The 11,679-nt window shown below is 43.4% G+C and overlaps 1 protein-coding gene across 2 annotated transcripts in view; it reads right to left on the reverse strand.

Annotated features, from left to right (window-relative positions):
- Window positions 1-9,127, reverse strand: part of LOC138266670 (pulmonary surfactant-associated protein B-like) — a 51,353-nt gene extending 42,226 nt beyond the window's left edge. For both annotated transcript variants that reach the window (XM_069215475.1, XM_069215474.1), the window contains exons 1-2: window positions 8,927-9,127; window positions 1,228-1,373 (exon numbers count right to left, since the gene is read on the reverse strand). In XM_069215475.1, the coding sequence (XP_069071576.1) occupies window positions 1,228-1,373; window positions 8,927-8,984 (204 nt within the window). In that variant the 5' untranslated portion in view covers window positions 8,985-9,127. The remainder of the gene's footprint in view (window positions 1-1,227; window positions 1,374-8,926) is intronic.
- Between the last annotated feature and the right edge of the window lie 2,552 nt (window positions 9,128-11,679).

Raw genomic sequence — 11,679 nt, forward strand, 5'->3', positions numbered from 1 at the left:
GTGACTCCTTACTGTCTGTGCGTCAGGCTAGAAGTCTAGAAAATTTGTTTCTGAATGGTAATGTTAACTGTGTGCAAGATCACCATTTTATTTTCAGGCATTATTTTCATAGCTGATGCCGAAATACTGCTGTCCAGCTGCAGACTCAATGGCTTTCTGAGGTACGAGGGGATACTTTCAGGACTTAAAAAATAGTAATGGGATTCTAATAATCATTCAGCCAGTGGAATAACCATAACCCTGATAATATATATGTAAATATGAGGTAGGGGACTAGACTAATCTAATGAAGATAGCATGAATGCTCAATGTTTGAAGTATTTCTCATATTCATCCTATTTCGTATTATGACTCCTGAAATTATCGTGATAATTACTGTCATTCTGATACATAACAGTTTTGTTTGAATAGTGCATTATAAATTACCTTGTATTGTGAAATCTCTCCAACTGTGTGTTTCTATTGTCTCCGGGGGGCAGAATAGTAATCCATATCCATATACAATATTCCCCATGTAGATGAGAGTTATTCTCAGGGCTGTTTCACTCCTAACATTTCGTATCTATATGAGAGCAACTTGTAGTGTTGAGGCAAAAAATACGCCTATCTATGCTCAGTTTCTGTGAAGAGCATATGCTATGTATTATTCCTCTTGTGGCTTAGGAGCTCCACCGGGGTACCTCCGCCCCTCCCCCCTTTCACTGAGAAGTGGAGCTCACGACAAAGTTCCATCCACAACAATTTCATCACTATTGGATTTTAAGAATATTAATATCCAAGTTCCGGAGGACTCTGTCTCATTGAGTTGTGTGGATGTGGTTAATGTGCTGATTGTGTGCAAATGTGTGTTTTAATTCTCAGGGTTTAGTGTGGTTTTCTGCTGCCAGTTCCTGGACTGCTGCAAAGAAGAGTTTTTTGCAATTATGGTTATGATGGTGCTGCCTAAGCTGGATGAGGTTACCTTTGCCAGTGCCAGATTCCAGCTGCCCGAAGCATAGGCCACTGTGTGCCTGTTTTCCTACAGTGCTCTACGGTAAGTCATCATGATGAGAGGATCACTGCTGTGTATAATTATTTTGTATTATTTTACAAAATCTGACCTATAGCTCAAGCCCTCTCCAGGCCAAACCTAAATGTCAGAAAAGATCCCTGTTCCATTTCTCTGCGTCCTTTTTAAGACAAAACAAGCATAATTTCTGGGAGATAATCATTTTTCTAAAGACTTACCTCAGCAGGGGCATTCCGTAAGAGCTCCATGCAGTAATCTTCTTTCATGCATAATGAGGCTGTCTGTTCACTCTGGCACCAGTATTCAGGACCTTGCAGACACAGCTCAGAGATCTCTAGATGAACCTGCTCCACATCACTCACTGCTGCACCAAAGCCCAGACAAGAAGACTAGTAAGTGATCCACAGATGTGGTTTGGAGATAAGCAGGAGACATTACAACCAAACTCAATTTTTATTTGTCCGAGACAAGAAACCTCGAGAAACTCCAAAAGCGTTCAATCCAAAATCTTGACTTAATAAATATGATTACATATTAAATCTCTGAGGCTATTCCAGGAGACCTTAACAGTTCCAAAGAAAAACATTGTCCATTTCTGAATTTATTGGGGAAGTGATGTGGTTCATGGTCAAAACAGGACCCATCTGTATGAATTCCAAAAATTGGGTTTCTTATTCGATACATTTTTGCCTAACAATCTGTAGAAAAAATGCTAACCTTTTCCTTACCAAATTTGCCAACCGGTAAGTTTACTTTAAACAGGGTTACCTTACTATAATGGTAAATGTTGTGCTTTCATTACATACAGGCTGTAAGGGTGAAAGCCTCTGATCTGTGCCATCCTTGCATTTTTTCATTTGCCCATGAAGTTTCCTATGTCTTTATGCTTTTTGGCAGCAGTTTGTGGGGTCCCTGAAATATCTGAATCTCCCGAAATGCAAATTAGCATTCCTAGAGAACACATCCTTGGTTCACTTTAATTTTCCATTGATCTCTCTACTTTGTGTTCTCAAACACTTAGGGCCTGAGTGAGAAACTTGAGGGAGAAAATTTCTCCGTCACAAATATGACGGATATTCCATCCACCGTATTACAAGTTCCATAGGATATAATGGAACTTGTAATTTCCCCCACGTTTGTGATGGAGTAATTCCCTCTGTCAAGGTCGTAATCAGGCCCATAGTCTCTTGTTAACCCAGTATGTGCAAGACCAGGCTGGAGGCTTAGAAAAAACATGACCCTTGTGTTTATCGTTCTTGTGTGTTTGAGGTGTTTCACAAACATTAAGAGTACATGTTTTACAATGCTAATTATGACGTGGGTGTATGGCCTATGCTTTACAAATGCTATAATTCCACCCATCACTCAGGTTACTCATATCTATTTGCATACAAGTCTTTTTGCAAGATTCACAATTGCAAGGGGATTGACACTGCCCACAGAGGACAACCTCCTACCCTTCATCTTTCTATTAAGGTTCTTTGTTTCCATGGCTTTGAGGAGAGAATACTCAAGCAACTGATGCAATCTAAAGGAGAGTAGGAGATACAATGCTGAATGTCTAGAGAATAGATTTGTTTCAGACTAGGAGCCTGTGCACATTTGTCCAGCATGCTGCATGGAGTGACCAGATTTTCAGCACAAAAACCAGTACACAGACATTGACATGCACTGACCACCAGCAATCTCTCTCTCTCTCTCTATATTCCAACAATTGGCAACCGAGCCTGCGAACTCTTAAATGACGGGTGCTTCCGGCGTGCATGTGGTCTGCACGAATAGATGAACCAACAACAAAGTCCCTCCACCAGGCACAAACGGAGCACTCCTCTGGCTTGAAAATTGCATTTATTTCGCTCCCTAAGATGGATCAGTTCCACTCAGCATGACGTCTTTCGGCTACCAAGCCTTTTTCAAATGTTCTCCGTGAAACCATTCTCTCACGTGCATGTATTTTAATTGTTGACTTGGCTCCTCCTATATATTTCTATATATATATATATTTATATATATAATTTTATTTTTTTGCATCCAATAGAGGTTTGTGTATAAATAAGCACACAAGCACCACCTGAGAAGGCTCATTCAGCCCTTATTAAATCATAATCCTTTTGTGCTGTGTGAATGAGACCAGGCAGCCCTGGTGCAAAGAGAGGGCCGGTGTGAATGTCACCCTTCACAGCAATGAGTGTGCTCACCTGACCCACTCTCAAAACAGGGACATGTACTTATTTTTGCAAAAAGTGTGATGCTGAGATAGTCCTTGAAAAACCAGGACTGTCTGGGCTAATCCAGGATGTCTGGTCATCCTAATACTGCACTGAAGAGACTTGCTCTACAGAGACTCATACATGCCACAAGATACAATTCAGGCAGGAGACTCCCGATTTGAGAAGCCAAAAATGGCTTAATTTTAAGTGTCTCCCTCCTAAAATGTCCTCTGCTTCAATGTAGGTCAGTGGAGAGAATCAATGCCCAGTTGCCCATTATGACCTCAATGAGGGCAGGATCCTGGGAGACTGACTTGGTCTGTTGATTTCTGGAAAATGCTCCCTCCCTCCACAATGGGACGGATCTAAAGCTAAAGTTGTATTTTTGCCACGCTGCTTATAGGTGCTACAGAATGTAATCTGATACCTTCCACATTTGTGCAGTTGGATAAGATGCTGGGGACAATGGTGTGTGCAGGTGGACAGAGCTGGGTAAAACTGGGCACACTGAAACTTCCTTGGAGAAATGGCAGCATTGGGCTACCTAATTTCTTCTGATAGTATGCGGGCAAGCAACTGCACTGTGGTGCAATGGCTCAGTGAGAAACCGACTTGGGGAAAAACCTTTGCTGGTAGGCAAACACGACCCCTATACCCACCTAGAGATATTCATGATGGGGAAATTTGTTTCAAACTCCCTCCTGTACTTATTGCAACAAACAGGCTGAGTATGACCTAGGGTGCTACCCATGGGCTTGTGAAGAGCACCCTATGCCAAAGATATGCGCCTATTGGCTTTTTCCGCCCTCCTAAAATATATGTCTTTCGTGAGATGGAGGGAGGCTGCATGAATGCAGGTGATATCTGCCATAACAAGCAGTTCCTCACCGTTGAGCAGGCTTAGGAGCTGTTTGGGGAGGGCCCAGAGCAATTCTTGCAGTATGCAAGGCTGACTCACATGGCCCTAGGGCTCTAGACCTCATTCCCGGAGGAGCCACAGGAGCATGCATTGATGGCATAGCTAGTGGGTTTGGCAGGCTGTAGGACTCTTTACACACCTCCAGGGGACCCTCTCGCAGATACGTGGGAGGGACAACGTGTGCCAAAGATAGATGAAAGGCAGATTGCCCAGATAAGTTGACAGATGCAAAGTGGCGGAGGGCATGCTTGCAGGTCCGACTGGTAACACCCAACACCTGTTTCAAGCTTATTCAGTTTAACTTTCTGCATGAAACCTATATGACCACTAAGAAACTCATTAACATTTATCCTGCAGCTCTGGCCAAGTGTGATAACTGTGACCAGTCTTCAGCAGACTTTTTGCATACGACCTAGTCCTGCACCCAGTTCGTGGACTTTTGGACCAAAGTGGTCACTATATTGTTGCATGTAGTTGGAGTTATCTTGATGAGAACAGTGACATTTTGCTTGCTGGGAGTGCTCCTGTGGACTAGGGTACCGAAAATGCCAGCGCAGATGCTGGCACTTGGGGTAGTTCTGGCACATGATAAATTGCTGTCCGATGGAAGGTGCCTCGGGCGCCAGAGATCCGACCTTGGAAGCGCGATTTACTTAAATGGGTGGTTGCAGATGAGCAGCATATCAAAGTGACCCCCAGAGATGACATGGTTGTTGAGGATTTAAAGATCTGTATGACCCACACCCCCACCCCGAATACCAGACATACATAAAATGTGCAGCAAGAATGACTACACTGGTTGTAGGTGATCTCTATATGGTGGCTTGGATTCCGGTTGCCCTTGTGACACTGATTTGAGATGTTGAGATGTGTTTTTTTAATGTGTTAATAATCATATCTGGTTCCAAAGGAAACCAGAGCTCAGCTAGACTCATTTCCAAGACCTTTTACCTGTATTTACTGAAGTGTGGGAAGTAGGAACAATGCAAATATGTTAGAAGCCCCGGGCAAGATGTTGCCCCTGAAATGGTACCTATAAGATAGGAAAAATACAGCTGTTTTGGGCCTTTCCTTATTTTGTGGTACCACCTTGTGGTTGCACATTGAGTCTGCTAACTTACCTCGCCTTAAAAAGACTTCAGCATTACAGGAAAGTCAAGATAATGGAAACAGGCACATGTCCACTACTGCCCTTCTACAACCCCATTGACTTCCAATACTTTACACATCCAATGCTTCACTACTTACATTACATGGAGCACAATGTTACTCTAAGATTCAAAGTTGAAAGACTGAAGTTATAATAGTAAAAGTGCCCTGTTTCTGCAATATTGAGTCGAAGTAAAGGCGAAAACCTATGCAGTGACAATGGAGGAAGTGACAAGCAGCTGACGTAAGTGCCAGTTGAATTGATGTTTTTTATCCCAGGTGAAGACTGAGCCAAAATAATAGGGAACCCTGAACAGGCAGATCACACTACGAACCATATAAAGGAGCAGTAATACTTGGAAATTATTTTAAAAATATCAACTGGATGCTGAAGTCAAACTTTTCTAAATCATTTACAGGTGCACAAAACTCAATTGCAGTCCACCTAAAGCTAGGGTTTAACATTTCAAAGCTATGCTCTCCTATTCTCCGTTGTCTTCGTAAGTGCCCTGCATCATTCTGCTAGAGCGCTTAGACACAAATTCGTTTGTAGTGGGAAGGTATACAAGCCAAGCAAAGAGGAAATAAATGAAACAGCTCAGGTGGTTTAGGTCCGACTTCCAGAGCTGTAGCTTGTACAGTGGGCAACCAGGAAGGGAGGGGTCCTGTTAGGCCACAGCACAAGGTGCAGCATTACAGGAGTACACGTTAAGGAAAAAGTCCACAAGTTCAAGGTGGAACCACTTTTTATAGACATGAAAATGGAAGGAGGCATGGAGAGTGTAAGAGACCCAATTTGTTGTTCATCTGAGATCTATGAGGGAGTATAAAAAGAAAGTCACCTGCTTGAGTAAATTCACAATCAGGATTGCCAATCTTTGCCAATGTGGACACTTTAGCAGTTTGGCAGAGTTCCACAATCAGAATCTAAAGGTTGAGGGGTATTTTAAAAGTAAATGAAGAAGATGAACTCACACAGACTCTTAAGTTTGTGATTATTCATATTTCTCTTACATGTAGGTTTTAACTTAAAAGCACATGTAAATATACTCCTGTTATTGACAAGGATTAAGTAGGTTTCCAGGGTAAGGGTAAGAATAAGGAATGAACAGCTCTGTCCTTAATGGGGGTGTACTTTTTCCCCTTTACATGTATAGGTGTAAACAAAAATAAAGTTAAATGTGGTAATGCACATTATTGTCACATTTTTGCATGGCGAATTTTCCACCTGTTAAAATTGTGCATGCATTCACGTAAGCGTGTCTACTCCTGAAAAATTACAACTAGGGTCGTTTTTCAGTACTAGAGGAATTTGCACTAAACATAAGAGTAGTCCCAGTGGTGCAAACGAATCCATGCATACATTCATTTAGCTCATGAAATTTTAGAACACATAAAATCAGAGTATTAAACAAGGGAATTGAAAACAAAGACAGTTTATGTATTATAGGGTGGCCAAGTGTCCCTTTTCCTGCAGGTTTGTCCCCCTTTTGGATTGTCAGTCCTGTGGCCCACCCTGAGTTGCTGCTACAGGGAGCCAAATGTCCCACTTTCTGGCTCCTAGCAGAACAAGTGAGACAAAAGCTCACTGGAAGGATTTGGGCAGCCCGACAGCACACCCTGAGTGACCTGTCTGGATGTCCTACTATCAGCCTTTCAGCTAATAAAGAGATACCTACAGGTGGCTAGTATTTTTTACTGCATTACTGGAGGGAGGGGCTGCCCACAGGTGGAGCCCTGCACAATGCAGCTTCAGGGAGGTGTTCACCTTTAAAGATGCTGATACAGAATGTGGACATCTGCATTTACAGGGCACTGAAAGTGTGAATGAAGACCATTAGGACTGTTTCAAGGCCCCCACTTCTCGTCAGATAAGAGACAGAGAGCATGAGATTTGCCCCAAACCAAATGGTTTGCAAAAGTACACGATCTGAGATGGCATTGCAATACTGCTTGCTCCAAAGACTATAACTTTACCACCATATTGCATTTTGGCTAATAAACCATGAGAATGAAGGTTGCCTACCCCGAGCTACTACACTGTGGTTTGTTTGTTTTTTCACACACTAACTCTCAGCTTTTAGAATGGATGTACAATTTCCCTGGCTTGACAAAATGGTAATTGATTACTACGTTCAAAAAGTGATTGGGCAAGAGAAAACAATGTCATCAAATGGAAAGGCTAGGATTCAAATCCATGTCTCCAGGTGCGTTATGATAAGGTTCAGGCTCTCCCCTTCTCGGAGAAATGTTAGTGTGTTGCAGATCCTACGCAGGATTATAATTAAGATTTTATTTCCAACATATCTAGGCAAAGTGGTGAACCCAAGATTAGATGGCATGGATCCTCAGTCCATGGCTAAAATGTACTCCCTGGACCACTTCTAGCTGTGATGTCTGACCACCCCGGTGAACTGCTCCACATGTCAGGGGCCCTGACAAGCTAATTCTTCTGGCACTTACAAGAAAATATTTTAGTTCGAGGGGAAAAAGGCAGAAGTAGGTTGTGAAACCTTTAAACGTTTTCAGTGGGTCCTAAGGCAGTATTTGGTTATTGGGCAGCATTCTTGGTGTAAATTGTTAACATTGGCATTCCTAGGTATAATACAATTTCATTACATTTCGATAGATAGAGTTATTTAGCATGTTAACTTAAATCTCAAGAGTTGGCAGTAGGAGAAAGTCAAAGTTTACTCAAGGGATCGTAAAGAGAATGGAACTCGAATATATAGTGACACGGTAATCACACTCTATACGCTACATTTCCAGGTGAGTTATGTCATATAAAAGAGCCTGATTTAGATAAATGGAGTTAAGGAATTAAACCCAAAAATGTGCTGTCCGATTCATAGGCCCCTTACACCACAACAAACTCCTTCTCAAGCCTTCATGTATGCAGTGTGTCTCCACGCGCAAAGCCCCATGCAAAGTAATAACGGAAAGTTGCCCACTCTATGGACCAGGCAATGACTCACTGGTCACAGCAGCGTAAGAAAGGTGTGCGCTCGCCACTGAAGGTGTCATACCTATCAGCATCCTCATAGAGATCTGCATGTGACTGCAAACTATGACCCCCCTCTACCCACAGCTAGCCGTGTCCAATTATCCCTTAATGCACCTATGCAAAATATCAGGTAACTTGTAATTACGTGAAATGCAAATCCATTATTAATTGCTGCATTTTAACACAAAGCGTGTCCTCAACATGAGGATACAGTTTGCACTAAAACATAGCAAGCAAAACAGAATTACCTCCAACAACAGGCACTTGAGTTCTGGTATCCAGGTTGTTCCTGCGCTCCGGGGTATAACTTTTGCTGCATAAAGAGGGATCACTATGTGACTGCTGTCACGGTGTAAGTTTGCGAATTTCGTGTAACAGGCATAGTGTGAAATTCTCGAAATTACATTAATTAAACTGGCATAATTTAAATATCCCCCTGAAAAATATGTACATCTTAAACAAAGCGTTCCCCTGATAAGACCATCTCTTCACAGCTGAAACCTGCCCCAGAATGGTAGTAACTAATGTCATGAGAACATTCACGTGACAGGAATATATCCTCATATTCAGGGGCACGAATCCCACCTATCCCCACAGTCCGCCTGACCAAGCAGAGATGCTTTCCCATCTCTTACCTGTGGCAGTGTGTAGCATCAGCGGCAAGATGAGGAGAGCTGCCATTGGTCCAGCCATTCTCCACTCTTCTGGCCCACAGTACAAGAGGCTTCTCTGGCTGTCTGATTCGATCTGACTGTGGTGGTTTCGGATACTGAGGCTCAAGCCCCTTCACTCCATAATCTGTTTGAATTATTTAGTCAGAATTCTGTTTCCTTGTTGATCTGTCACACATTGTCAGACGCAGAGATGCTCAGCCCTTTAATAGCTCAGCTCTGAGAGGGGCAGATCTTCCTCTCACCAATCAGTTACTCTTCGCACATGTTCAGCCGTTAGTATGGGGAACCTCAAACCACGGTCCTCGCCCTTCTAAGCACTTCTACCATCATCGTTTCTGCAGTGTACAATCTGTCAGCAATATAGCTCAAGAGATGAATGTACTTGCAGAGGAGGGAGAAGTGAAATTTGCCGGATGCTGAGTACTGTCCCTGTGATTGCACCAAAGCCTAATATTTGTTTAACCTTCTGCTCACAGGATAAATACCAATAGGAAAGCTCAAGGAGCTAATGCGTCTGGTTTAGCTATTCATGAATAATGTCTATGTCATATGCTCACAGGTTACATTGAATGTGCTCAGTACAAAGAGAATCTCAGGAATGAATGCACCAGTCTGAGGTGAGTATGTGTGTGACTGCTTGTGTGCGTGCAGTGTTGGATGAGTGCTGCTTAGGTCATTGTGTTATCTGTAGGGCACCTGTTTTGATCCTATGGGGCGAGCTCAGTATTTTAATTAGGTCCAGGCGGAAAGTGGAATTTGGCAACTCTGCATTTCTCTTGTGATGCCACGTTCTGGCCAAATTTCGCCACTCACTGTGTGGTGGAATTTTTTCTCTCATGGGTCTTTCCTGGTGAGCGCGAGTGAGATTTGGCATCCCTTGGTGGGATTTCTAGACGCCTGAAGGACTTTCTATGAGATTTTGTGGGTAGTTGCAGTCAGAGGGCTGCTTCTCGAGAAGATTCTCTACTTGAGCGGCAGCAAAATCAACTTGATTGGCTGCATGCTTTTGCGCTCCATCTGGTGTCACTCCAGCTGATTTTTTTAACATTAGCACGAAACGTGATATTGGCGCTAAATCACAGCATGAGCAGCGCAAGTGTTGATTTCCACCCATTGGTGGAAGGCCACTGAATCTCACAGTTTTTATGTAACTCTACAGAATTCCATGGTGTGAAATTCCAAAAGTTCCTCCCATCCCTAGTTTAATGTAACAGCTATCTGCCGGTCTACAAATCTTCGGCTAATGAACTCCTTATTAGGAGTGGACATGAAATTCTGATGTCCCCCTTAACAGGAGTTAACAAACCCATCCAGTTCACAGGTTTTGGTGTTTCACAAGGAGATTTTGGCTGCCTTATGTCCGTTGTTTCACGGCCCAGCAATTAATGGAAAGATAATTCCATGGCAGGAAAATATTAGCGACTTTAACAGGCTGCTCCTTTTGTCCTTTAGGGGGCCTGAACATGATAGCTCCATTGGTTAATTACCTGATGCAGACTTTTGTATCTAAAGAGCAGCTTGCATATTTGAAATATCCTCAAGCATCTGTTGCAGAGATGTGTGTGCATGCTGCAGGGTACAAGCATGAATCGTGGTGAGAGAGTTTGGTAATTTGTAACAATGTTGTGTTAATAGTTTACACCTAAACTAACTGACTCAGCTCATTGAAAAATAGTATGTAGTAAACGATCTACATAGTAACAAAGTGACTTGCAAATAGATTTTATAAAAGATGCCTACAGCCTATAGTTCTTATGGATTTGCGTACAGGCCCACACAGCACATTCTAGAAAAATAAAATGTACTGTGAAAGTGGTATTTTGAGTAACCTGTTAGTACCTATTCTGTTAGAAGCAAGTAACATGTTTCAATCACCTGATTCCTCATCAGCCGTTCACACTCTTTAAGCCAATGAAATTAGTAAAGTCAAGTTTGATAATACCTATTTATAATATAGTAAGACAATTCAGTTTGTTGTCCAGTCTACATATTATTATTCTTAATTAATTTTTTGTATAAAATACTGGGCAGTTGCAGTCCTGTTGGCAAAAAGACGCACCACGATGATTATAATCACAAATGTACATTAAAAAAAAGATTTTCGGTGGCCATGGCCAGGCAAGATGGCATACCACATGTACTGAGCCGATGCTCTGCAGGCCTCCCGTGTGATTCGTCATAATCCGAAGCCCCTGCAGCTGCCTCCAGGGCATGGGCCTGTGTTCTGCTGTAGTGGGAACCCCGTGCTCTCACTGACGGGTTCGAACGACCTGTGGCAGCATCCCTGAGGTGATATCTGGATGCAAAGAGCCCGACCACAAGAGGCCGGTGCAAAGATGTCGGCCAACCACGGGCTCTGCTGGATGCCGGGCCAATAGCTCCTGGAGGCAGGGCCGACTGGGGTCCCGCTGCCTTCTTGGCCAGAATGTGAGGGATGATAACCCCCGGACCACAAGGGGAAGTGCTGGGGTCGAGGAAGAGAGTGACCGCCATGTACCTGTGAGAGCAGGCACTGCCCTCTTCGAGCACCTGGTGAACCCCCCGGTGGGGGCAGAGGTGGGTCCGTGATTGTACAGGGGAAGAGACCAAGCCACAAGGAATCCTGCTGGAGTGGGTTCCCTGCCCTTGCACCCCCAGCCTGCAGTTTGGCGCCTGTGGCCTTGAGGTGCTGATTCAGTGGTGAGGGAGTTGGAGCAGTGGGCTGAGGGAGTCAT

Source organism: Pleurodeles waltl, chromosome 11, assembly GCF_031143425.1.
Source record: "Pleurodeles waltl isolate 20211129_DDA chromosome 11, aPleWal1.hap1.20221129, whole genome shotgun sequence".
Classification (NCBI taxonomy): Eukaryota; Metazoa; Chordata; class Amphibia; order Caudata; family Salamandridae; genus Pleurodeles; species Pleurodeles waltl.